The 27,889-nt window shown below is 36.9% G+C and overlaps 1 protein-coding gene across 1 annotated transcript in view; it reads right to left on the bottom strand.

Annotated features, from left to right (window-relative positions):
• The window catches only part of LTN1 (listerin E3 ubiquitin protein ligase 1), a 58,493-nt gene that overhangs the window by 16,225 nt on the left and 14,379 nt on the right, over nt 1-27,889 (bottom strand). The window contains exons 7-24 of the mRNA XM_055421693.2: nt 25,654-25,827; nt 24,525-24,715; nt 23,382-23,517; nt 21,744-22,553; nt 21,002-21,043; nt 18,265-18,454; nt 17,377-17,616; nt 16,612-16,765; nt 15,691-15,835; nt 15,039-15,225; nt 13,251-13,410; nt 12,234-12,338; nt 8,404-8,546; nt 4,137-4,272; nt 3,812-3,956; nt 2,700-2,913; nt 1,982-2,219; nt 1,362-1,436 (exon numbers count right to left, since the gene is read on the bottom strand). Coding sequence (XP_055277668.2) covers nt 1,362-1,436; nt 1,982-2,219; nt 2,700-2,913; nt 3,812-3,956; nt 4,137-4,272; nt 8,404-8,546; nt 12,234-12,338; nt 13,251-13,410; nt 15,039-15,225; nt 15,691-15,835; nt 16,612-16,765; nt 17,377-17,616; nt 18,265-18,454; nt 21,002-21,043; nt 21,744-22,553; nt 23,382-23,517; nt 24,525-24,715; nt 25,654-25,827 — 3,485 coding nt within the window. The remainder of the gene's footprint in view (nt 1-1,361; nt 1,437-1,981; nt 2,220-2,699; nt 2,914-3,811; nt 3,957-4,136; nt 4,273-8,403; nt 8,547-12,233; nt 12,339-13,250; nt 13,411-15,038; nt 15,226-15,690; nt 15,836-16,611; nt 16,766-17,376; nt 17,617-18,264; nt 18,455-21,001; nt 21,044-21,743; nt 22,554-23,381; nt 23,518-24,524; nt 24,716-25,653; nt 25,828-27,889) is intronic.

The raw sequence follows: 27,889 nt of genomic DNA, 5'->3' as shown, positions 1-27,889 counted from the left end.
GTGCTGGGGAAAAAAAAGTCAGGAATAAGAGACTAAAAGCTTCACAGAGCTTATAATCCAGTGGAAGAAGATCTAGAAAATTAAAAAAATATGTCACATGGCAACAACTCGATATTCCCCAAGCATATCATGAGCAGTCATACCCCAATGCCTTTGCACATGGTATTCCTGTAACTTTTCCCTGCCTGAAAATGCTCCCTAATCTGAAAGGTCCAGCATCAATGTCTTCCCTCCTTGGCACAGCAGTTGTGTCTCAGTAACATCATCCTTTTTCTTAGCACTTGTCACACACTGTCTTCTATTATAGGGTTGTTGTTTAATCGCTCAATTGTGTCCAACTCTTTTGTGACTCCATGGACCGTAGCCCGCCAGGCTCCTCTGTCCATGAAATTTCCCAGACAAGATCCTGGAGCAGGCTGGCATTTCCTTCTCCAAGGGATCTTCCTGACACGGAGATCAAACCCACATCTCCTACATTTGCAGGTGGATTCTCTACTGCTGAGCCACCAGAGCAGCCCACTCAGTTTTAGGGTAATACATCTAAATTCAATTATAAACTCCTTAAGAAAACCGTTTACTTAACACTATATTCTCCCCTCACCATTTAATTTACACAAAGGGGTGCTCAATACATTTCTGAATGGGTATGCTCTTTCTCCAGTTACTATGTGGCCAAAGAAAGTTTTACTAAACAGTAGCAAAGGGAAAATGACTTAGAAACAATTCGAAGAGAGAGTAACTACCTCTTCAAGTGAGCTCTAAAATTCATTTATATCTTACAGATAAATGTGCAAGATTTGCGGAATGAATGTATACACTAAATTTAGAGCTTTTGCATTGCCTCAGTCTTCCAAAGTCATCATGATGGATTATGAGAATTTAACAAAGCAATCCAACTTATGATGGTTTGACTTCTAATTTTTCAACACTACAACAGTGTCAAAGCTCATGTTCAGTAGAAACTATACTACAAGTTGTGACCTTTTCCCAGACTGGCTATATGCAGAATGATACTCTCTCACAATGCTGGGCAGTGGTGGTGAACTGTAGCTCCCAGTCAGCCACGCAATCACAAAAGTTTAACCAAACCACTCACAACCATTCTTACCCAGACAACCATTCTGCTCTTCACATTTGGTACAGTACTCAATAAATTACAGGAGATATCTAACACTTTATCATAAAACAGACTTTGTGTTGGATGACTTTGCCCAACTGTAGGCTGATGGAAATGTTCTGAACACGCTTCAGTAGGCTAGGATAAACTGATGTTCAGCAGGTTATGTGTATCAAATGTATCTTTGACTCAACATGTGTTCAACTTACAATGAGGATGTAACCCTGGAAATTGAGGAACTTACAAGGCTGGTTCTTCTTCTTCATCTCCGTATGACTTTAGATTATCTTGATCATATTGTGGGAATTCAGGCATCAGTCTGGAAGTCAGAATATTAAGTTACATGAAATGCTTCATTGTTAAGTCATGCTTAGCAACAGAAAGTCCAGTACTTATTTTGTAATGAGTATATCCTTTTACTGAGCTTATTCTGAAATAATCCACTATGGCCAGCACTATATATATGTAAACTGTGCATGGAGAACAGTGACCATTCCCGTTACTGAAATGCTTAGTCAAGCTTACTCTGTTGCTGCTTTTACCTTTCTTCCTTAATTTTTGGTAACTTCTTTTTACTTTTTTTTAATGACCAAAAATTAAGACGACATATGTGAAAGTGAAAGTCACTCAGTCTTGTCCAATTCTTTGCAACCCAGGGACTCTACAGTCCGTAGAATTCTCCAGGCCAGAATACTGGAGTGCATAGTCTTTCCCTTCTCCAGGAGATCTTCCCAACCCAGGGATTGAACCCAGGTCTCCCGTACTGCAGGCAGATTCTTTACCAACTGAGCTATCAGGGAAGCCCAAAACTATATTTCATTTTTTAAAAAACCACAATACTGATTCAACTGAAAGAATTCTTACTTGTATAGCATATGATAGACAGCAATTTGCACAGGCCGAGCTCTGTAAAGTAGTAATGGGGCTAATGTATTTAACAAAGTCTGGAGGTATTCCGGCAAGTTTGTTTTCTGGCCAGCAATCAATCTTGCAGGGAGTTTCTGACTCAACAGCTGATCCTTTGGGATATAAGTTAATGTTTCACACATGGGCTTCAGCATTGCATTCTGAAATGATGTTTCAGATGTATCTCTGTTTTCTCCTGATGACAAAAAGGAAAAACAGAGTCAGACCCCAAACAAAGTGACCGATTCAGAGACAACCAAATGTTATTTAAGAAAATGAAATAAAAACTTGACAAACATTAAAGCAGTCCAATCTAGAAGCATGAACTGAATATATATTTCAGATAATCTCAACTATTTAATGACTTCTATTATCATATCCTTTAAAAAAAAAGAAGTTAGAGTTAAAATAATTTATTCATATTCTCTGAATTAGAATTATTCTAATTTTCAGTGGTCTTTACGTATCTTGTGATGTTTCAATTCTTATCTGTAAAGCAGAAGAATACACGATGATTCTGAGATGCTAAACTTTCTCTCTGGCTCTTTTACTATTTTGTGTTGTGTTGTGTAATCTAACATCCAAAGTTGATTTTGGGGTGTTTTCTGTTTTTGTTTTTAACTTTTCAAAACAAGTTATTTTCAATGACTCTCACTATTACTCCCTTTTCACTTGCCTGTAGCAGTCACCAAAAGAGGTAAAAGCAACCTGTGGATGCCAGGAGAAAAAAATTCTTTCCATTCACTGATTAGATTTACAGGAAGGCTGCCAGTGGTGCCCAGAGTTGTGGAATCAAAAAAAGCGCTGAGTTCACAGGCCAAATCACAGCTGACGTAGGCAAACAGTTGTACAAGTGGAACAGAATACAGTGCCTGATTCTCATTTGTTGTCTGAGGAAACAATAATTAAATAGGTAAGCAGACCGCCTGTAGAATATTACAAGTCAAGGCAATAAAGAGAAGTCCCTTTCATTTCTCTAAATTTTAAAATAAGAAACGGTTTGAATGTATAGTCTCAGGAGACATTTATATATCAAAATAACTTATTTTCAGAATTAAATGTTAGGAATTAGAATTAACCCATTTATTGTGAACTGTTCTTTTTTATTTCTGCAATCATGAAGGCAAATAATATCAATTACCATATACCAAGTTAAATACATTAAAAGCACATTTATAATCTTCTCAGGAGCCCTACTAATTGGGCATTATTACGTTATTTTAAAATGAGGAAACTGAGGCTCAACTAGGTCAACTTTAACACCCTAAGCCACACAGTAAACAGCAGGCAGGGTTGAGATTCAGACCAATTCAACACTAACTGACTGCATGACTTGCTACCCAATACCCATAGGCATTACACAGCTGGTTGCTTGGGGTCAGAAAAAGAACTCTAATTCCCTCTAAATTTGTTTAATCTTTACCGCACTACTCAGGCAATAATGAAACAGTACACTGTAAGAATAGAAGCAAAAGACCAAAAACCTTGTCATGAAAAGACAAAACCTTAAAGGGCTATGCTGCAAATATTACACTAAAATGAGCTAATGGAGAGAATATTTTAAAAAAGGTTAGCAGAATGGTTACTGAATGATACTGGCAAACATTAAACCTCAATCATTTTACTGATCTGTCAAGCAGCAGTCGGCAAGGAATATATCTATAAAGTGTTCAAATGTTTGCAAAGGAGCTAACTACAATCATTACCTAAAGAAGATGAGAAAATACTTCTGGCACACAGATATGCATGAAAACCCAACAGCAGTGATGACACAGAAAGTTAATTTACCTCCAACCATGCCAACATGGAACACATGATGAAGTCCCATTCGCTCTCTGCCAAAGGAGGTGAGCAGTATTTCAGAAACAGGGAAAGGAAACGGATTATTTCTATATTTACAGCCAGTATCTCCGGACTTACTTCTGACAGATTACTGTGATAAAGACAAAAACAAAACATTGACGAATTATACAGACAGTCAATGAGATAAAGTTAAATCTTAATAACAGACTGACTTAAACGTCTACCATTCTATTACTCTACAAAACAGTGACTAAAGATACATAATCTGAGTCCACATCATACAGAGATAAAAATATAAAGTATTACCTACCAACTGAAAAGTAAAATATCTTCGTGATCTTTTTTCCAAGTTATCAGAATTTTTAATAGACCATGTAATAGCTCTCCATCATCTATGCTTTTGGTCTGCAGACAAGAATTGAAAATGGCAAGATGTCCAAAACCTCCTATAGCAAAATTAAAACATTTTTAAATTGTATTGCTACTATAAAAAAAGAAAGCCTATGCTGAGATAGGTTAAAAACTTTCTTCAAAAGTGTCCAGGTTAGTAACACTAAAATTAGGGCTTTTAAGAGTCAACAAATGAGCTTATAAACTCCAGAGGCAGGGACCTGCCACCATACCCAGCACCCAGCACAGAGAAGAAAGTGTGGAGGGGCAAGAAAGAGGAAGCAAGTAAATGACACTATGCATTAAACTAGCCTATGCTGGTTTTTTCTTTGTTTCCTTACGTATAAGACTTATTCAGTACACCCACCTCTCAAAAAACAAACAAATCTCTAGCTAGAGTACAAAGTTAAATAAAGTTGGAAAACAGAACAGACTGTTTTATAATTCATGTTCACTCAGTAAGTATCTATGTCAGGAAAGTTCCTGTGGGGTTCCCTACTCTTTAGACTCTCTGATTTCTCCTTATCCTTCAATTCTCAGCTTAAATACTGCCTCCACTCTGAAATTCCCATGTACATAAAGTATGCCCCGCCTCATTCCTCTAGTATCACCTGTTTGCGCCTTTACCGCACTAACGTTTGTTATTATCTCACCAGGAAGTAAGCTCCATGAAAGCAGGAACCTTGTCAGTTTCACTCATCACTGTATATGGCCCCCTAACACCAGGCCCGAGATACATTTATTCTGACTGACTAAATAAAGAGTGAATAAATGAACACATGCAAGGCACACTGCTGGACAGGTACCAGGGAGAAAGCTGAACAGAGTCCAGTCCCTGAAGGGACTCACTCAGCAGTACTGGCAGACTTAAAAGCGGATTAGAATAGTATGGACAAAAACTGAAAACCCAGAGCAGGTAACTATACCGAGTCAGAAAAGGCTTCCCAAAGTTGGTGTGTGAACGGGGATTTATCAAAAGATCAAAGTCTGCAAGGCTCGAAAAGGGACGCTCCAAGGAGTGCTAAGGCACAAAGCTGTAAGGAAGTACGGACTAACCAAAATCCATGACAATTTAGCATGGTCAGGGCCCAGAGTGGAAGCAAAAGAGATGAAACTGGAGAAACTGGTGGCAATAAGATTTTAAAACATCTTACAAACCAAACTAAGGACTTAGGTTTTTACCCTGTGGGCAAAAGAGAACCAACAAAGAAAGCAAAAATTAATTAATTAATAACAATGTAATCTTCCTTGAAAGGCAGAGGAAGAATTTTTTTTAAATCTTCCTGACAAAATATCAATAGAAGAGGCTTCAAGTTTAATCACAGAAACAACTCATGTTCTAATAACCGAAAAGTATTCGTTAGCTAATTCTGCTTCATCACTTGGGTTAGAAGAGAAAAACCGATTGTCAAATCTTAAAAAAACACTCCTCTTTCTGTTGGCCCCTGCACAGCTGGGCACCTTCTGACCTGTGTGAACAGTCCTGTCTTCAGCCACCCTTCAGTTGTAACCTGTGCTAGAGACGCCACCTGCACTCCCATTAGGTACTCCTCTCTTCCATAAACAATCCATTCAACCGCATCCCTTGCCTGCAAATCTCATCCCAACCCCAGTTTAACCATGCAAGGGAACTCAACAGTAAAGCTTAATGCCACAAAAATTTATTTTTGATATCATGCTATCAAGGCAATTCTGTTCCACTGCATTTGCTAATGGGATATTCTTGTTCCACTATCTCAAACTTTCACTACCTTTCTTAAAAAACACAATCCCGTTGCCACTCATCAGACAACCGAAAGAGACATGATGCCATGAAGTTCCCAAGCCCTTCTATACTCTCTGAACCTGCATCTGCACCCACCCAACAGCTCTCCTTACCTAATCTCCACTTATACATGGTTGATACCGTCTTTTCTCCCTTTATTTATTTCACATTGGACTACAGTTGATTAACAATGTCGTGAGTTTCGGGTGTACAGCAAAGTGCTTTAGTTATACATGTTACACACGTCTATGCTTTTTCATATCCTTTTTCCTTTTAGGTTGCTATGTAATACTGAGCAGAGTTCCCTGTGCTATACAGTAGGTCCTTGATGGTTATCCATTTTACATACAGTGGTGTGTTTATGTCAGCCCCAAACTCTCTTCCTCCCCACCCTTCCCCTTGGTAACCGTAAGTTTGCTCGCTAAATCTGTTTCCGTCATGGTGATTTTTTCTAACTGCTCTCGATCCAATCCTACACGCCCTCCTCGCTCATCTTCTCAGTGGGAACTATCATCCATTATTCCGTCTTCTATTCCTCCCCCTTTGACCCTGTATTCATCTCCAGCTTTCACTTCTTTCCACTTCCCTCCCCCCTTTTTTTTTCCAAATTTTATTTGTGGCTGTGCTGGGTCTTTGTTGGGGCACAGGCTTTTCTCTAGGTGCGGCGACTGAAGGCTTCTCTCTAATTGCTGTGTGTGGGCTTCTCAGTGGGGTGGCTTCTCTTGTTGTGGAGCTACGGCTCTAGGGCACACAAGCTTCAGTAGCAGCAGCATGTGGGACCTTCTGGGACCAGGGATTGAACCCGTGTCTCCTGCATTGGCCGGCGGATTCTTTACCACTGAGCCACCAGGGAAGCCCTCTACATCCCTTTCTAACAAAGCCTTAAGAACAGACTATCTGGCCCTACTTTTCCACCACTGTTCATTCCACGTTCCAGTCTCTAACTTCATCTGAGCTGTGGCATTTAACAGGTGAGGAATATTATTACCTAAGCTCTTGCTTCCTTGTTTCAAGTGTCCCTTTACCTACATACTCCTTCAATGTATGTCCTGGTGGTCCCTTGATATTCGTTCCACACTTCACTCTCCCCAACAAGCTCATCCTTATTCAAGCTCATCTTCATTTACAGATTATACTACCACCGACCTGACATGGGCTCCGCAAGCAGCATTTCCATCCAGCCAACAGCCTATTTGCTGCTTACTGACAATCCCCATTTGAGTACTGATTCCACAGCCACTTTAATCGTAACCTAGCTGTAACATCAGCTCCCTGTACACTCCTTCACAACCCTCTGTCCGGCCCTCAGCCTCCTGGCAGGGTTTCCTATAAGGCCTCAAGGTACTTCCATCTGCGCAATCCAGAAATATAACCAGAGAGCCCCAGCAATTCTACTCCCTACCTCTCTCAATTCCATCTCCACTCTTCCATCTGTGCCTTGACTCAAGAGTCCCTAACTCTCATTTTGATTACTCGAATGGCTCTGTGTCTAAATAGTCTTCTACCCCTAATGTCTCTCTTCTCCCATGTCCACCCTTCACACAGCTGTCAAGATTATCTTTCTAATGTGAATATGATACTCTGACTACTTTCCTACCTAATTTGGGCCAAGAGTTCCTTACCTCCAGTAGCTTAAAGTCCAAACTCCTTAACTGACAAAATGAGGCCTTTATGATCTGTGCCCTACCATTCTCAAGATCCATATTCTTGTGCACCCTAATACTCTTCGTCCCCAACTTACTATCTTAAATCCAACCAAAATGAAGCTACCTGCACTCTTCTAGTTTCTGTGGACCTGGAATGTCTTTCCCTAACTATAAGGAAAAGTATCTTTTACCACTGCTAAAATATTTCTTTTTGTAAAAGAGCCACTGACATATCAAAGGCAAAGTGGAAAACTCCTTTTCTGCACTTGCGCACATATGATATCTTTTTGCTATATCAGTTATCATATAACTTTATGTCTATCTTCTCTACAAAAGAGACTGCCACATGGTCAGGGCTCAATAAGTGCTTGTTAAATTAGCAAGCAAAGGAACTAACAAGAGTACAGAATATCCGAAAAGTTGAAAACATAACAAAAGCTGTTTCCTCTTTTGCTTTTGTAAGTTTACTCGTTGGTTGACTAGGGGGAAATGATGTATAGCTAAGAAGAGCTACACATGGAACAGGAATGATTAGAGGGTATCTGTGGTTATACACCTTCCCTTAAGGCCGCAGCATTTCTGTACTGCAAAATGACAGTCCCTCTCCAATGAATGACACTTACCCTACCGAGTCAACTTGTTATGTAGCAAGAATATTAACTAGGAAAAAAATTAGCTATAATTTTCTGTTAGATTTGGATTTAGAGGTTAAGAAACACTTCTTTCATCTCAAGCAATAATTAAATTAATGAAATATTTATTACCAAGTAACTAACCATTAATACGGCAAACATCTTCCTTACTCCAAGCCAAAAGGGCAGGTATACACTGAGCAATGAATTCTTTCTTGTCTTCTTTTGACAAAAATGGACAGAGACTTTGAATAGTATGCATATTACCTTCTGTTAGTGGAAAAAAGCTGTTTAAAAAGGAAAAAAAAAAGGTGTGAATTATATTTATCCTAAATATTTAGTTATTTCAGAAAATTCCTCTTATTCATACAATTTAAAAAGGCTAGAATTTCCACTATATAAAGTACCTAAATAGAAAAAGAATAAAAGAAACTATGAAAGACACTGACACTTGCTGATTCTGTTTGATGAAACTGTGGACAATTATTTTTTTCTGCTTGTCTTTTTTACATGTTTCTGATTTTCAAAACATAAGCATATATAACTTTCCCCATGGATGATTCTTTTTAAATTATACAAACAGTACATGATTATGATGTACTGATTCAATTTAAAGAGGACCAGTTACATACTGCTCATATAAACTGATACTCGTTTATGTGTATACATACACTTGGGTTTTATGTATCTAAATTTTGTGTTACCTGCTACTTATATATACTTTGTAGACTGCTTTACAGCAGAACATATAGGTACAAAGTATTCTATTTTAAAACTACATAGCTAAATAAAAACAAACCCAAAATATTCCATAAAATCATAATTTAAATATTTCTCTATTAGTAAACATTTAGGTTTTTTCCATCAAATTTTTGCTCTTAAATATAACACTATAATAACTGTCCTTGAGCAGGTACTATTCTGCATATGTGCAAACACCTCTTTAGGCTAGATTCCTGGAAGTAGAATTGCAAAATCAAAGGATCTGAATGTATTTTATTCTGATAATTTCAAGTTGTTCGTCAAAGAAGAATAATCAATTCACATTTTCATGAAAAATGTACACGTTTCACTTTTCTGCTGCACACCTAATAATTCTTTTTAATTCCTGGCAATAAGGTAGATAAAATATACTCCTCTGTATTTGTCATTATTAATAAAGCAAATCCTTTCCTATTCTATATTTCACAAATGAATTACCTTTGACTATTTCATCTATGAATTACCTGTTCAAGTCCCTGACACATTCCTCAGTTTGAATAGCTTAATTACCAGAAGTTATTTATATTATGAATATTAATTCTTTATTAACAAGTATTTTCCTCTATTTTGTCACCTGTCCTTTATACTGTATTTTTATCATACAGTAGTTTCCTTTTTTAATAGTGGTAAAATATATATTATGTAAAATTTACCATACTATTTTTTTTAATTTAAAAAAACATTTTTTTTAATCATGCTGTGCAGCATGTGGGATCCTAGTTCCCCAACCAGGGGTAAAACACAAGCCTCCAACATAGGAAAGATGGAGTCTTAACCACTGGACTATCAGGGAAGTCCCTTAGATTAACTATTTTTAAGTGTACAGTTCAATGATGTTAAGTTCATTCACGCTGTTGTGCAACCAACCTCCAGAAGTTTTTCATTTTACAAAATTGAAACTCTGCCCATTACATAAGAACTCCCCATCTCCCTTCCACTCAGCCCCTGACAACCACCATTCAACTTTCTGTCTCTATGAATATGACTAAGTACCTCATATAAGTGGGATTATACAGTATTTGTCTTTTTGTGATGGTTTTGTTTCACTTAGCATAATGTCCTCAGGGTTCACCTACATTTTAGTATGTCAAAATTGCCTTTCTTTTTAAGGCTTTATTTTAATAATACTCCATTACACTGTATGCCACATTTTTGTTTATCCATTCATCTGCTGATGGACATAAAGAATTTTGCTTTTACAAAGTGAGGTACCTACTGTTTCTTCTATGGAGACTGGGTTTGCGCTGTGCCTAAGATCTTCCCTGTGCCAAGACTATACAGTTTCTTATTTTCCCCAAATACTTTTATAGACCTGTTCATTATATTTAATTTTCATCTGGACCTTACTTTCATGTATAATGTAAGGGAGTGGGTCTCACTTTTTTTTTTTCAAACACAGGTCCAATTTTCCTATCTCACTGATCTGAAAGACCACCTGTATCAAAACCTAAATTTTCATTTATATGTGGATTGGTTTCTGGACTCCACACTTTGATCCAAGGATCTATCTATTCACCAATTTCACACTGCTTAATCACTGTGTTTGGAGAAGGAAATGGCAACCCACTCCAGTATTCTCGCCTGGAAAATCCCATGGACAGAGGAACCTCTTAGGCTGCAATCCATGGGGTTGCAAAGAGTCAGACACGACTGAGCAACTTCACTTTCAATCACTGTGTTGGTAGGACAAGTCCTTCTCACTTTTCTCTTTCATAAATTTCCTAGCTATTCTTGAGTTTTTTTTTCTTTAAATGCATACCATGTTTGGAAGAGTTTATGAAGTTTTTCAAAAAACGCTGCTGAAATTTTGACTAACGTTACACTGAAATTAGATATAACAATTTTTACAATTCATCTTCCCACTTTCTTTTGTGATCTTAAGTTCTACAACTGTAATTTTTTGTTAAATTTATTTCTAAGTATTTACAGTTTTGTTGTCAATGTGAAAGAATCTCTTTTTTTTTCTATGCCATTTTTAAATCGATAATTAACTGGTGAATAAGAAAAATACTGACTTTTGTATGTCAAGTATATATCCATCTCACTTGTAATTAGTTCCAGCAGTTCTTTAGATAATTCCCTACGACACATGTAAACAGAAGAAAATTTTAAATTATGCTGAATAAAAAAAGCTAATATCAAAAGATCATATGCTGTATGACTCCATTTATGTAACATTCCTAAAATGGTAAAAATTATAGAAAGAATAGATTACTGGTTGCCAGACAAAAAGAGAATGGCAGGAGGGCAGGTGGCTGTGGCAAGAAAGGGTACCATAATGGATCCTTACGATACAACTATTCTATGTCTTGGATTGTGTTGGTAACGTGTGATCTAGAGAGCACACACGTGGGTGCAGGTTAACTCAGTCAGTGGACTGTCTCAATGCCATTTCTTGGTTGTGAAACTGTACGAAAGGTATCCAATGGTACCATTTGGAAGAAACTAAGTGAAAGGTATGTAGAACTTCTTTGTTTCTTACAACTGCACGTAAACCTATAATCCACATTAACAGAACTCAAAACAGTAAATTTTTAAAAATTTAAAATATCAAAACTTAGCTTACAATTTTACTGTGCCAGGACATATATACATACACACACACATATGTATACACATATATATAATTTCCAAACTCTTCTTGATAAATCTGTAAATTCAAAATGCCTCTTGGTAAATTTCAGGTAAGTTTTTAATCTGAATGCTCAGCTTCTCTAATTCAATCAACTCTAGTAAATCTCTAGTATGTCCAATCTCACTATCTATTTCTTTGCCTTAGAAATATATTTATTGAATCGTTAGAATACACTTCAGTGGGATGATCCTCATTTTGAAGAGTTAAGTAACTTTCCTTATCACTTCCATTTAGCAAATAAAGGGATAGAAGGAGGATGTTAGAGAGAGGGAAGAAGATTCTACCCGAGAGATTTCTGGGGAAAAGAGAATAAGCTTATCAAACGCTGATTATTTAAAGCACATATAAAATTCTTCAACAAAATGTTATAAGGTTAAAAACACCTATTAAAAAAGTATGGGTCCTCAACCTAAAATGATTGGAACTGTTTTACACTGTTTAAGTCTCATATTCTTTCATTTAATTTCACGTCCTAAACCTGTTTTCCTGATTCATTACACACTGTTTGTCAATCCAGGGTTGCCAGAGTGACCAGTCATAATAAATTTCAAAGTAAAAGTATTTTAAATAAAAATACCCTTCTTTTCTCTTATAATGCTGTTTTACTTCATCAGATGAAACACTTCGGGAAAGGATCAACTTAGCAATAATAAGAGACCAAAGGGTGCCATTTTTCCTGGATCTAAAAAAGAAAAAAAAAAATCCTGTTTTGAAAGTATACTTAATGTTTTGAAACACTTGCTTACCTGGATTCCTTTTACAGAACTAAATAAAACACTTTGTCAGGGTATCAATTCACACAGTACTTTTGCACGTAAATAACTGCCGTTACCAAAAGAATTGGCAACTTAGGCTTCTGAAACTCCTTTACTGAGCTCTCAACAAGGCAATCTCAAGGCCCCTTCATCCCAAAAGGGAAAGGACCTTAGGGATTAAGCTGGAGGATCAGAGGCTGCAGCCGGAAAGAGGACAAAGGAGACCAGCGACTGCTGAGGCTGAGGAACCAAGGAGGGCATTAACATCCCCTGAGGAAGGTTCTGCGAGTCAAGTAAATGGAGGGGGACTGGCGAGGAAGACCTGTCCAGTCTGAGGCCTCTGATACTGCAAAGCATACGAAAAATATTTCAACCAACTAAACACCAGACCACTATAACCTCTACAACTCTGTTTTCATATCTATTTCCTCATCGAGGGGCAAGGGTTTTGTGGTTATGATATTAAGACATACCTGCAATAAATAACATACAAGGTAAAAGGCTAAATTTTACCTTGGAAATTTAAGGTAAAACTTAAGTGGAAGGATGGGTCACATACGACAAATTAAAACAACTTCTACAGGACTCTCTCTCTTTCACTCTCATCTGCCCCTTGCGTCACATTCATGGATTTAATTACACAGGCAAAGTACAAATATCTCCCCAGAAGAAGAAATCAAGTACTTAGGACCCATAAAGTATTTATCTTTAATGACTGGGATTAATTTAGAACAACCCTCTGATTCAAAGATTAGCATGAATTGGGCTTACATTTTATAGACACAAAACCATAAACTAGCAAAATAGTCACGAAATAGAAATTGAAAAGAGGTTCCCACCTGTCAAATAACAGTTGGAGAAGGCCAGAAGTATTACCAAGTCCACGTAAGTTATCATACGTGATATCCATTTTCTGAAGCATTTCACAAAATCCAGTTAGAAAAATAGGTGGATTGTCTAATTCTTCATACCACTGCAATGAATAGAGCAGTTCTGCAACTAACAGAGTGGACAGCACATTACCGGGTGCACTTTGTGACCAGCACTTCCAGCTGTCCTCACTAGTCTCCTGTCCTCTAACACCGCTGTCTGTGCCCACTAATTCTAAAGTATCTATGAACTGATTTTCAGCTCCATGATAGACAATTAGAAGGAAAACTGGGCATATCAGATACAAAATACCACTCCTGTCCCAAACCTTACTTGGTCCCTTTTCTGGTGAGCTAAGAAAGTGACAGGAACTGAAGTTATCAGAGATGCTAGAAGAATCTTCCTGCTATTTTTGCCACAAATGGTAAGAAGCTGCATCCAGGATAAACAACTAGGGGACCCCAAGACCTGAGAAGTTCAAATCAATGTGTTAAGGAAGAGAGCATGACCCAGTACACAGGGAAGGGCCTCAGTGACAGACCAGTCTGGATATAAAAGAGCTGCATACACTGTTATCAACCAGGATACGATAAATGTACCTCAGGGGACTGTTGTGAGAATTAAATGACTGAGTCTCACAAAATCTGGCCATACCACAGGTTTTTAATACATAATTAGTCACAACTCACCAGGTATGGATTTTGGAGTCGAGAGACTTGAAACCTGGTTCAAAATCTAATCCCATCCCTTAAAAGTTCCAGATTAAGAAAAACAACAAAAATTATTACCCTAATTCCCAGTGTTGTTTTTGGACAGATTCACTCAGGGAGTAAAGTAAACAGCAGGCTAAGCTCCTTGATCTTAACTGCAGGTGGAGCTGGCTCACCGTAACAGGTGTTTCCAGCTTTCTTTCACAGGCATATATTCTCTTCTGCTAGGAACCATACTCCACTGAGGGCTTACAACCAAGCCTGACACAGGAATTATTCAAGTCCTCCACCTTTCATACTATTTTGTACAGGTCACATGGCTACCTACAATGCTATACCATTTCCTAGAATGGGGGGGATTTTCCAAATCCTTTTGAAATTCAACATCTGAATGACCGCTTGCTGGGGAAAAAATTATAGCCCTATACAAAGGGACTATCCAAAAATTAACTGAAAAAAAATAATTGAAAATTCAGAATCCCTGATGAAACACAAGACTTGTTTAACCATTTTCCTCACGGTTATGTGCTGTGGGGTCTGCTTTTATTGACATCATGCCAGCTAAAGTAACTATGGTGGTGGTCTACTCGCTCAGTCGTGTCCAACTCTTTGCGACTCCATGGGCTGCAGCCTGCTAGGCTCCTCTGTCCATGGGATTTTCCAGGCAAGAATACTGGAGTGGGTTGCCATTTCCTTCTCGAGGGGATCTTCCCCACCCACAGATCGAACCTGGGTCTCCTGTATTGCAGGTAGATTCTGTACCGACTGAGCCACCAAATTCTGCTCTACTGATAACAAGACTATAGCAAGATTTTTTGGTATGAGTCCATCTGATTTGCAGTTTAACATTCATCTCTTGAGAGGCATCAATTTCTCATCACTAAAATAATTAAAAGGAGCTGAAGATTTTTCATTCTTTAAAAACTTAAAAGTATAATCAAAATTATTTCAAAATTTTAATTAATTTTAATTAAATTCAAGATTTTAATTAAATTTTAACTAATTCAAGACTTACATGTACTTATCTGAATGCTGATGTATACTTACTTATTTTCTCAAGTTCATTATTTTCTAGGACTGTTTCCTTTTTCAGTGCAACTAATATCATTTTGCTTAATAATGCTGAAGTACACAAATGGCTGGGAAGTTTCTTTGTATCTTGCTCTTTAAAATCTGTTTTGAAACCCTCATAATTCAAACTCAATCTTCCTTCTAAAAGAGGCCTATGCAACCACTGTTAAAAAAAAAACAAACCGAACATTAAATTATATACAAAATCATTCAACAGTCTAAATTATTTACTACCTACACAATTAAGACAAGGAACAACGATGAAGTTAGTAGACTATCTTCAAAATGTTCTTAGAATACTTTCAAAAATGAAGATATTGCTAGTTTACTAGTAAAAGCACAGAAGCCTAGAAATTTGGTTTCTATTAGCAGAAATTATCAACATGTGTATTTTACGGTACCTTCAGGACATAACTATGGCCTATTCACTGTGTACCATGTCAACTGTTGTGTCAACTGCTGTCTTGTAAATATCGAATATCCAATATATGAGCATTCAAAGGCAGAAAGGGAAAGTAAGATACACATTTCTTACATTTTTTCTTTCCCAGAATAAAATTAAAATATTTAAGCCTGCATGAAATACAAACTTCAGAATGATACAAGCACTCTCCAATACCAAACACACCTGTACAGGAAGAGACTGTCTCATTTTTTCCCATTCGCTGTTGTCTGGCATTACACTTCCAATATAAGCTCCCAGGAGATTAGCATCTTTACTCTCTAGCAGCGCATTTAGCAAATCATCAACAGCAGACAAAAGCACCTGAAGACTGAAAACAAAGTAAGGAACTTAACTGCTGTAGTTATGCTACAACCAACCTGAACACCCAGGTAAACATTAAATACCCTATCAGATATCAGATAGTTATCCTGAGCAAAAAGACAAATGAAAACAAAGGTAAGTGACACCGCCACCCTCCTCCCGACACACAATCGAATAGGGGATTTCGTCCAACATTCATAATTTGAAATCAAGTGCTGTTTCTAGTTCGGAATGAAGGAGACCTATTTCAGATCAGATATTTCTGAAACACAGCTACTTCATTTCATGAAAAGAGCATGACACTCAGAGAAATATTTAACCCAACCATGGCAGCTCTGGAAGTGTTCTCTTAGTTTTCATTTTTTTTATTTGTGGGTTTAAGTACGAGATTTGAAAAACATCTGCAATTTCAATCACTTACAACAGTGGCTATCAGACCCCCCCAAGAAACCAACAATGAAGGACAATCACTGTCTGTGGTGGCCATGAGAAGTTACAGAGTTACAGTCCACACCAGTGCAAGACCAGGACAGAAACCGTAAGTCAGGAGTTCAACAGGTAAGTGAAAACAAACCATTCCTCAATTACTTGAGTTCAAACGGATGTTCATTAAAACAAACTCCTTTTGGAAAAACCTATTTGGGTCTTCTCTTAGAATCCTGTACGTTTCTTAGGTACCAAGTCATTTTTCACAGACACTCACACTAATAATGGAATCTTATTTAGGGACAATGATCAGTCACTAAAGAGGTACTCTGCAACAGAGCATCAAAAAATGGTTACCTTGTGACATCCAAAGTCGAAGACTGAACTTGGTTCTTCAGCCACAGAGCAGATAAACGTAGGAAGGTGCTCTGTTTAAATGTGTCGCCAGTTTGATGAACCAATAAATTCACACCAGAGAGCCAAGTATTTTTCAGTTTACTGATGATTAAGTCTAAAATCAAGATGTCAACAGTAATTTGTAGTCCCTCTATACTATCAGCAGTATAAAATGCTTTAAAGCACTCACTGCAGATCTGAGATTTTTAAGGTACCATTAAGAAAACATTAAACTCTTATTTGCTTGCCAGAACAAAATAACTATGTCATAAATATGTGATGATACAAGCTAGTTCATGCCATATAAATGTAAAAATGGTAAGATTCTCAATTTCATTTTAATATATACTGAGATTGAATGTTTCTAATTATTACCAGAATGAGATATTAATATATCCCTTTATGAATATGGAAACTGAGGCATCAAGAAATTAGCAACTTGCCAGAGATACTGAGTGAAGGGGTTAAGACTAATTCATCGATCACAGCCATTTCTAAACGGTTCCCTCGATATCAACTCAGAACTTGAGACAAAATGTCTACATTCATCTTGGTTTAGAAACTTGGGTTTCTAAAGCTCAAAGTTTTTTAAGATCTGTAGCCCTTTACTCAAAATGCTTTCAACTTGCAAACACATTATGATTCAATTAATAAAGCCTGGGCACTTACACTATGAAGGTCAGAGCCGGAGAATCCCAACAAAACATTTGAGCAGTAGGCTATTACCTGGCAAATGTGTTTTTTCTTTGCTCTCTGCACATAACTGAAAGAGAGTTAATAATAAATCTTCAGATGATGGCATTAGCAAGCATCCTTTCGCTGAGCTGAAATAGTTATAGGCCACATCACAGATAAAAGACACTGATGAGTCATTATTTTCAGCTTCTGACAATTTCTTTGCTTTGGATAAAGTTTCATGAAGTTTAACAATAATTCTTTCAACATAAACTTCTCCAATCAAGTAATCTAGAGAAAAAAATTCAGACAGACAAAATATAAATAATATTAACAGTGAATTTTCTTTTTTTCAATCTTTGTTTTTCATTTTTCAATCGGTGTATTTTAATACTTTACTTTGGGTTAACATTCCACCTTGTCTCTCCATGTATTTTTTAAAAAACAAGGTGTTTATGTATTAGATAGAAGAAAATTACATCAATCAATCTGTTCCCTCACACATAAAAGCCATGACATAAAAAAGTTTTAAATGAAGGAAAAAAGACAAAATTAGAGTGAACGGTTAAATTCAAATCCCTTTAAAATACAAAACTAAAAGTATTAAACATCTCAAATCATGTTACAAAGGCGCAGGTGATGACAGAGGACAGAGGGTTGGATGGCATCCCTGACCCAGTGGACACGAGTCTGAGCAAACTCCTGGAGATGGTAAAGGACAGGGAAGCCTGGCGCACTGCAGTTCATGGGGTTGCAAAGAGCCGGGCACAGCTGAGCGACTGAACAACAACAGGGTGTTTACAAGATTAAGACATTTGAATGAATTGAATCCTGCTGTTCTCACCTAATACTATGCTAACTGAATAACATGGAATCCCCCAAAAAGGTGAAAAAAATGACTCCCTTCCTACTGAAAAAACAAGCCATACTTTTACCTACCGTTTTTAACATGCTGGGATAACACCAAGCTTAAAAGCGTCCATCTTTCTGAGAAGTAAGGTTCAGAAGATACTGTGGATTCCAAGTCTTTGTTACAAAGATGCTCTGCCAAGGTTACCAATTTCTCTCCAAGGATATCTCCTTTGAGCCAAGGCGTTACTAAAGCATGATTATCTGAACTAGAGCATGCCTAAAACCATAAAAATTATAGCAAAGATTAGGATCAAGATTAAAAAAACAAAGTGTTTTTAACTGCCCAAAATATTACCTGCACCTTAGTACCTCCCTTCATCAGCATGGCCCCAACTCTATCCCCCACTCCTCCTCAAGTGCAAAGAGAGCTGGTATCTTCCCTACTCCCCACTAAGTCTCGCTTATGTACACTTCCATGCTTTGTTCATGCTATCTTCCCAATCATAAATATTCTCTCTCTCTTTTATGAAAACTATATCCATTACTATATTCAGTATAAATCCCACCTGCTTTGTGAAGTCTCCCATAACAGCCCATACTCATCACTGCTTTTCTCTCAATTTCTAGAGCAAATAATGTTTCATCTGTGTATGTCTTGTTTCCAATGAAACTGTAAATTCCTTCAGAGCAGAGACTGTCTTAAACTTCTTTGATACCTGCTATCAACACTGTAGATATGCTCAATGAATAACGAATGGATGAACTTTAAAGACAGATTTTAAAATGCTCTACAAATATTAAATTTTGTTCATTAATTTTGTTAAAATTAAAGAATAATTAACATATAATAGCGGCAAATTATTTCACCATGAACAATGGGACTTATTATTTGCCCAAATTTTATGAAATAGTTACTGAGGCCAGATATCTGACAGCAACTGGTTTATTTTCAGGGGGTGGGGAAGGCAAGGAAAAAAACTGTAAATCCACCCCCAAAAGCATGGTGATCCATGTTCCCAGAGCTTCTTTTGGTATAAGGGATGAGAAGAAAGGAATTTGCAACCTGGTTCATTTCAAAGCAATCTGGAAAAAAAAAATCCAAATGCAGATTGGGTAGTGTCTGAAAAACTATTTTATCTCCTTATTTAAAATATTGTAGGTAACGAGAGCTTTTATTTCAGCCCAAGCTTTATTACTATTCTGACTTTATGACCTTATACAAAGCTCTTAATCAACCCAGCCCTATTTCCAAATTTAAAAAATGAACATTAACTTAGAAAATCTCTAAGGTCCTTTCCAGTTACAAAATTCAGGTTTGTTTTTAAAGAGGTTGGCTTTAGGACTCTGCTCATAAAATATGAGGTTGCATAAAAACACAAGAAAAACTAGAATTTAGATGGCTGTTAATATTGGCTTTCCTAAGACAGCTTACAAAATAAAACCAATCTATAGAATTCTATAGAATCCAGAAAGTAAACTCCTGAATAAAAAGTCTCTCAGGTTATCAAGACATGAAGTCCAACTTCTCAATGTTTTGACACTTTCACAGAAAGAATCGGACCAGAGGATAGGGAAGCTAGTTAGGCATGGAAGTCCCAAACTCTGCTGGCTATGAACTCCCAAACTCTGCTGAAGCCTTCCAAAGGAGAGATCTGAACTATGTGGCAGGCACCTCCTGAAGTTGGAAACAGATGTATCAATCCTCTCTTATCAAATTAGCTACTTTTGCTCTAATTTTAGACTTACCCAGCTTTATCATAATTTGGCTTTTCATGTAGCCTGCCTATATAGAAAGAGGTAATGAATAAAGTAATTCAAATGGTGTGCCTGATAAATTATATTTCTCATTGAAAAAGAGTAAATCAATACTTGGTGTTTATTTTGTAAAAAATAAACTGTTGGGGGAAATGGGGAGTTTTTGCTTAATGGGTATAGAGTTTCAATGTTGCAAGGTGAAAAAGTACTAGAGATTAGTGGCACAATAACGTAAATATTAATGCTTAACACTTCTAATATTCACTTAATATTAACACAACACTTCTAACACTACTAAACTGTACTTAGAAATGGTTAAAGATGATAGTTTATGTGTTTTTTTACCATAATTTTAAAAACACAGGAAAATAGAAAAACTTTTGCAAACTAGAGTTATGTATGTAAAATTTTAAAATAATGGAAAAATGCTTTTAAAAAAGGAAAACTTGTAGGTAACTAGTCAAAATATTTCTTTGGTTGGAAAAGTGTTACTTTATATAATTTACAACTTCACTAGGAAAGAATACTTAAGACATTTAGAAAATTTTCTAAATTGTTTATGTTCCTTGACTTCTTTTTATTATTCTCATCATTAATTTGCTTCCTTAGTCAAATGGCAATTATATAAAAGTGGGAAGACTTTAGTTTGCCTGTATAGTACTCTAGGGTAAAACAAACTTAATTTACTGATGAGTTCTACTTAAAGCTAGAAATACTCAATCCATCTCTACAGACGAAAAAATAACTAGGGTAACAGAAAACCTTAGCTTAAAATATAAATTAAGATAAAAGATAAAGCATTTAACTCTTCCTTTGTTACCCACTAGGGAAGAAACATTAGATTTTCAAGAATTTGTTCATTCTTCCCTGATATTCCTAACCAGAAAAATAACTCTATAGAAAGGTGAACACCGTTGTCTCCCCAAATTATGAGAAGAAAGTTACAATAATAAGGAAGTTCTTTAACAGAGACACCTGATTACATACTAGTACATGAATATGGCTGTAGTCTTTTTTTTTTTTACCTACACCTATAAATACAGAAAAAAAAAGAGTATCTCTAAGGTACCTTTTCAATGATCTGAAAAATAGAGTTCCACTTCAGCTCCACCTAAAAGAAAAAGGGAAACAATCTGCTAGAACAAACAGTAACTGGTAAAACTTTTTACAAGTAAAGTGAGCATGGAATCACTACAAAACTAAAATGCTTTTTAGCTAGTCCAACTTTAAACAGTTCAACTTTAAAGACTCCAAGAGCCTACCCTTTCAATACCAAGTTTGTGTCATCTCAACATATTTACTCATACTGGACAGCGACCCAGAAGTCTCACATACTTCTTAACCCCAGTCAAGAATATACTGTCTGCCAACTGACATTCGTGTCAAGAAACGATCCCAAATAACCCCCATCCGGCTCTCATTCTACTCACCCGTTACCGGCGCGCCAGTGTAAACCACTACAGTCCAAAGAGACCAGGGCCTCCCAGGTGACGCGGCGGTAGAGTCCACCTGCCAACGCAGGAGACACGGGTTCCACCCCATCTGGGAGGACGCCACACGCCGTGCAGCAACTAAGCCCGAGAGCCACAACTACTGGGCCTGTGCTCTAGAGCCCGGGAGCCACAGCTACTGCAGCCAGAGTACTAGAGCCCGTGCTCCTCAAGAGAAGCCGCTGCAGGGAGACGCCTGCACAGAACCAGAGAGCAGCCCCCACTCCCCGCAACTAGAGAAAAGTCCGCGCAGCAATGAAGATACAGCACAGCCAAAAATAAATACGTAATTTTTTAAAAAAAGATACAGAACAGTAATACCTCAATAAGATCATCCAGAATAGCTTTTCTTTCCACATTACTATCACAGCAACACAGGGCACTGTACAGGATGTCCACCAAGAAACCGGCATCCTTCCTTTGATCTTCATTTAGCCAACCTGTTATTTTCTGGTATAAAAACTGTACCGCGGGATTTTTTTGCACAAGTTTGGCTATTTCAAGAGGCTTGCCTTTGACAGTGCTCTGTTTTTCATCCCCGAGCAGCACTTTAAACACTTGGCTTGACCAGAACGAGCTGAGCAGGGTGGAAAGAAACCTGAGATGTTGCTCCGACTTCTGTTCATTGACGTAATTAATGCTCATCTCTGCCAGCTTACAGACTAAGTCTTCCAAAGGTTTTTTCCTCAGTGGGGATATAAGGTCGGAGCAACTCGGAGAGACAGAAGGTTCAGCCATTAACTCAGAGCCTTCACTGTTCTCTCCCTCTGAGGAGACACATTTTTCATTCTCCTTATTATTTTCAGGCATCTCATCAGCAAATCTAACCTTACCAACTTTTTTTTTATTTAACTTCAAGGAGCTCTTCGGCTTTTGAAGGACCTGCAATAGGTTAGAAACACCCAAAACTGACTTAACGTCGGCTTCTGGCTCGTTGATTTTCTCAACACAGATCTCTGATAGTCTTTCCCAAAAATTCAGCAGCACTTTCTCCAGGCTGTGGGTTGTTCTATCATCTTTTTCCAAATCGGCTCTAGCTTCCCAGGAACTTAAAGTTTCTGCCAAATGGTTAAAGAGCTGCCCATCGTGCAACTTTGGGTCTTTGAGGACTTCATCAATAAAAGGAATCAACTGAAAGAGAGGGCAGAAATACAAAAGTTCACTTTTCAGGAGAAATAAAATTTGAACCTTATTTGTAAAGCATTGTAAACTTTCTTATTTAATAACCGAGAAACATGATTTTCCCCCCAAACTAGGAAAAGAGTTAAGTTGAACTGGAAAATCATTTTCACATCATTCCAAGAGCCTAATGATTTCACTGTTTTTTTATGATATAACGGACCAAGATTACCGGTCATCAACAAGTAATACAGTTTTCTTTGTATCTTCTGAACTTACTCAAGTTTTTTGCTTCTTTCTAAACCAATATGAAAGAAATACAGGACCCACAGAACTCAGAATGCTTTCTCTTAAATTACAAAGATAAGGAAAATTAAATATCTGAGATCAACTAGAATCTGGGCTTCTATAATCACAGTTATTAATTTCCTGCCTTAAGGAACCTTGTTCCAGAACCCGCTCTTATCAGCTAAGCACAATTATTCACAAAAGGATAGATGTACTACATATTTTAGAAGGAACAAGATGATTATAATTTAAATTAAAACACATAAGACTGAAAATCACATCTTCTAAATTGTTTTGCATTCCAACTCTCTAAAACAGGGTTTGCACAACCAGAGAATAACTAGCCCTTAGACATTATAGTATTATGCTAGTAACTAGTAATACAGAAATTTTTATTTATCTGGTCAGTAATACACATTACTGTATAAAAATTCGCAAATCATAAAATCTTTACAAGGAAGGCTAATTAATAAAAATGACAGAAACACACAATAAGCTTGATTCTTTACACGCAGTGTGCAAAGGCACTGAGGAGTTTTAAAATATAAATACCTGATCATTGACAAGCATCTCTTCCATCTCTTCCTCCCCTAAGTTTTGTTGCATTATAAAACGTAAGCATTCAAAAAAAGCAGATATCACTGCTGAGCACTCTGAAAAGCTGGTTTTGGTTCTTTCTATTGATAGCCTAAGACATAATAAATACATGTGGCTTATTCTTTCATGAAAAAAAAATAAGCAATTCAAAAACACCAAACTAAAGACATGGAAAATTATTTCTAAAAAATAAAATTCTTAAATTAAAAACTAAGGCCAACCAACCAAAATACAGCCCAACTAGAATATAAACTTGAAGAACTGAAAAAAAAGCATATTTTCAAAAAATGGGTCAACAGAAGATAACATTTATTTTCTATTCATGAACCAGTCCACCTGCAAATTTCAAAGAGAAGACTTAACCAAATAAAGATAGTATAGTGTTGTGGAAAAAAAATTTTAATCATTAATAAAACTGGCTTTTACTAATTTCAACAAATACACTGAAATGACATTTTAAGTGTGAGTTTAAAGAGCTATTATATTTAAGTTAATGGAAAACCCGTCACCTGTTGATTTTCTGCACTTGGGCATTTGTTTTTTATCAATATACAAAAAACCAGGTCATTGAAAAAGAGCCTATTTCCACCTAAAGGGTCTTACAATACTTTACCTCACTTTCTGCTATAGTCTATCACTGAAGACTTGAAAGTATCACAAAAAAGAATTCCAATTGTAATTGTCTGAAAACTTTAGGAGTGTTTAATGAACAGCAAAACAATTTGAGGAAATTTAAGTATGACAATAACTACGTCATTATGTCCATTTATAAAAATAAGAAAAAAAAATCTATTTGGCTTTAAAGGTCAAGAATTTAAATTCCTGGGGCTTCCCTGGTGGCTCAGTGGTAAAGAATCTGCCTGACAATGCAGGAGACACAAGTTCGATCCCTGATCTGGGAAGATTCCACGTGTCGCAGAGCAACTAGCTTGTATGCCACAACTGCTGAGCCTGCATGCTACAACTACTGAAGCTGGCGCTCCAAAGAGCCCACACTCTGCAAGGAGAGAAGCCACTTCAATAAGAAACCCAGCACAGCCAAAACTAACTAAATAAAATTATTAAAAAACACACACACAAATAACTTAAATTCCTTACCCTGCAACTAGGGAGATGAGAAAATTCTTGAAGAAATCCAACTTTGGATCTGTAATGGACTGAGGGAGCTTGCTGATGAAGGGCAGAAGATAAGGATATATGACAGTAGCCAGACCCCGACCTCCTTCACGAACCACAGCTGAAAGCTTGGGAAACACACTTTTTTTTGCATTTACATGAAGCCAACAGTCCTTACCAAAAAAAAAAAAAAAGATTATAATAGTAATTAGAGATCATAAACATACATTTCTCAAACAAGAGAAAAGACACAGAGACTCTCAAAATCAAAATTCAAGTATTTTACCCAAAGGGGATAAAAAAATCTGTCACTACAAACTAAAAACTTGAAATTATAAGAAATTTACTGCATATGGTAACCAAGTATCCAACATGCTTCCAGGACACTATGGATCAAAAATAATTATTTAACTTGAAAGATTCCTAAAAAAGCTGCTTTCTAAACAAGTTAAAAAAAGAAAAAGCTGCTTTCTAAAAGTGACAGCAATTATCGTTGTTTCATCTCTAAGTTGTGTCCGACTCTTGCGACCCCACGGACTGTAGCACAACAGGCTGCCCTGTCCTTCACTATCTCCTAGAGTCTTAAATGTAAGATTCAGATATGTTGACTTGGTTAAGCCGTACAAGAATTGATACTGACTAAACTAAGAGTAAAACAAAAACTCTATTTCATTTCATAGTCAGTTTAAGATTTATACCAAGTTTTGGATTAAAGTATTTGATGTCCAAGAAAGCATTTTTCTAGCAAGTTTTAAAAATTATAACCTGATAGGCTCTCTTGCACGGTATGTAAGGCTTCTAAAACATAAGAGAACTTCCCCGGTGGTCCAGTGGCTAAGACTCCATGCTCCCAATGCAGAGGACCCAGGGTCCCATCCCTGGTCAGGGGACTAGATCCCACATGAGGCAACCAAGAGTTCGTGTGCCTCAACTCAAGATTCCAACTAAAAGACCTCACATGAGGCAACTAAAGATTCTGCGTGCACAACAAAGATCAAAGATCCTGCATGCTGCAACCAAGACCCAGTCCAGCCAAATAACTACATTAGAAAAAAATACAATTAAGAAGACTAGTATTCCCAGATACACTAAACGTACCTCTCTTACTTACCTCAACAGTTGTAAGTGTATAAAGTACAGCTTCCCAGAGAGCAGGGCATACAATGGGATCACTGTCATCGATGCTAAGAAGAACGGACGGGCTCACTTTGGATGCTTCATCTTTCATCAACTGTGGAATACGCTGGCACAAAGCAGAAACCAACTCAAAATAGGCTGAGCGGATCTGAAAGAAAAAGTGGAAGGCTGACTTAAAGTCCAGAAAAGATATGATAAAAGAAATTTTATTTATGGTAATGGCAGGTAGGTTATACTAACCTTCCATAAATAAAACTAAAAGGGTTAGAAAAAACTTTTTAAGAATCTTAACAACATTAAAAAAACCGTAAGAACACCACATGGCTAAAAACACATTAGGATTTACAAGCCAAAAGTGAAGGCACAAAGAATTCAACTTTCTACTTCTCTGGCTCAAGCAAATAGAAATCTTCTCCAGTCTCAGAAGCCTTCATTTGGGGATTCAAATTATTCCTACGAATATACCAGTCAGCACAAAGTTGAATACAGCCAAACACAAAAATAAGGTACTATGAGCTACTATGAGCAAAAACAAAAGATAACACAGAGATCTGACACTTTTAGAATTACCTGTCAGTTACAAACTTCATATCAACAACCTTTGTTACATTTAAAGAAACAAAAGTTTAAAGAAATTTGAAGGGAAAAGGATCCTGGAAAACAACCAAGTACAGTTTCTAAACTAAAAGTAAATACACAAATAAATAAGAGCACAGTTCATAGTTTAAGAGTATCATGGCACCACCACTTCTATTCAACATAGTACTGAAGACATAATAAATACAGAGGAAAAAGGGGGCACGGGGAAGAACTAGAATGTAACCCAAGTTACTATCTATAAAAATAGCAAAATAACAGGCTATAAAAATAATAAAAAAATAATTTAAAGGCAAGAGTTGGTGGATACAAAATTAACAAAAGCACAGCATTCCTATACAACAGGAGAAACAAAACAGAATGTGGAATTAAAAAAAATTCACAGTAGTAACAAAAACCACATTCACTATGCAGCATATTACAAAATATTATTCCAGGATGCCAAAGGCCTTATATAACCTAAAGAATTCTGAAAAAGAAGAGCAAAGTTGGAGGGTTTCAAGACTTACCATAAAACAATAATAAGAGTGTGGTACTGGTACAAAGACAGACATAAGATGTAATGGGAAAAGAGCCCCAAATTAAAATCCCACACATATGTTCAACTGAATTTTGACAAAGAAGTCAGGGCTGGGGTGGAGGGAACCAGGGAGTTAGTAGTCTTTCAACAAATAGATACCTACACAAAAATAAATTTGACTCTCACCTTTATGCCTACACAAAAATTAACTCTAAATGTACCTAAACTATAAAACTTCTAGAATAAAATATTAAAAAATCTTTGTAACTTTCAAGTAGGCAAAGATTCCTTAGATAAGACATCAAAAATATGAAGTGTAAAGGAAAAAAGATTGATAAGAGGACTTCAAAATCATCTACTCTACAAAAACCATGAAAAAAGTGAAAAGGCAAGCTGTATACTAGAAGAAAACATTCATGATGTTTTATCTGACATTATACTTGTATACAGGATAAATAAAGCACATTCATAACTCAAAAATAAAGACCAAAAACCCAACTTACAAATAAGCAAAAGAATATGGAATAGTGAAATTGATATGTTGATCTTCCTGCAAAGAACAACTACAGACTCTGTGGACCAGACCCAAAAAACTATCTGAGGTCTCTTAAGACTGGAGGAGGTGACATCACTTGGAGGAAGCAGTCCACACATACTGAGTTCCCATTTTGTTCAGCTTTGCCCTGAAGGTGGCTACAGTCACCACCACAGAGACACAGGGGCAGCTACAGCTGCCTGAATCCTTCTGGGTGGAGGAACTGAAGGAACTAGGAAAAGGATTCCAGGGTAACCAAGACTGCAAGAGAGCAGCAGGGAACTGCAGAGAGAAGACAACCCCCTCATTCTGCGTTTAAACAGCCTAAATCTACAGCCGACACTTGAACCGTGCCCACTGCAGGCATGAGTTTGCTGTTCGAGTCTGACCAAGTTGCTTGCCCACTAACACAAAAATATCAACACCCTTTGGAGCAATGTAAAATAATCCTGTCTCCAAAACATGATATTCCAGGCTATAATCTAAATATTTATGTCCAAGATAAAATCTAACATCACTCAACATACAAAAGCCAAGAAAATGTGATCCCATTTCAAA

The sequence above is a fragment of the Moschus berezovskii genome, chromosome 1 (genome assembly GCF_049115385.1).
Source record: "Moschus berezovskii isolate FMDL1 chromosome 1, NW_MosBer_1.0, whole genome shotgun sequence".
Taxonomy (NCBI): Eukaryota; Metazoa; Chordata; class Mammalia; order Artiodactyla; family Moschidae; genus Moschus; species Moschus berezovskii.
The sequence above is the reverse complement of the archived record's forward strand: the minus strand, read 5'-3'. Positions and strand labels throughout refer to the sequence as shown.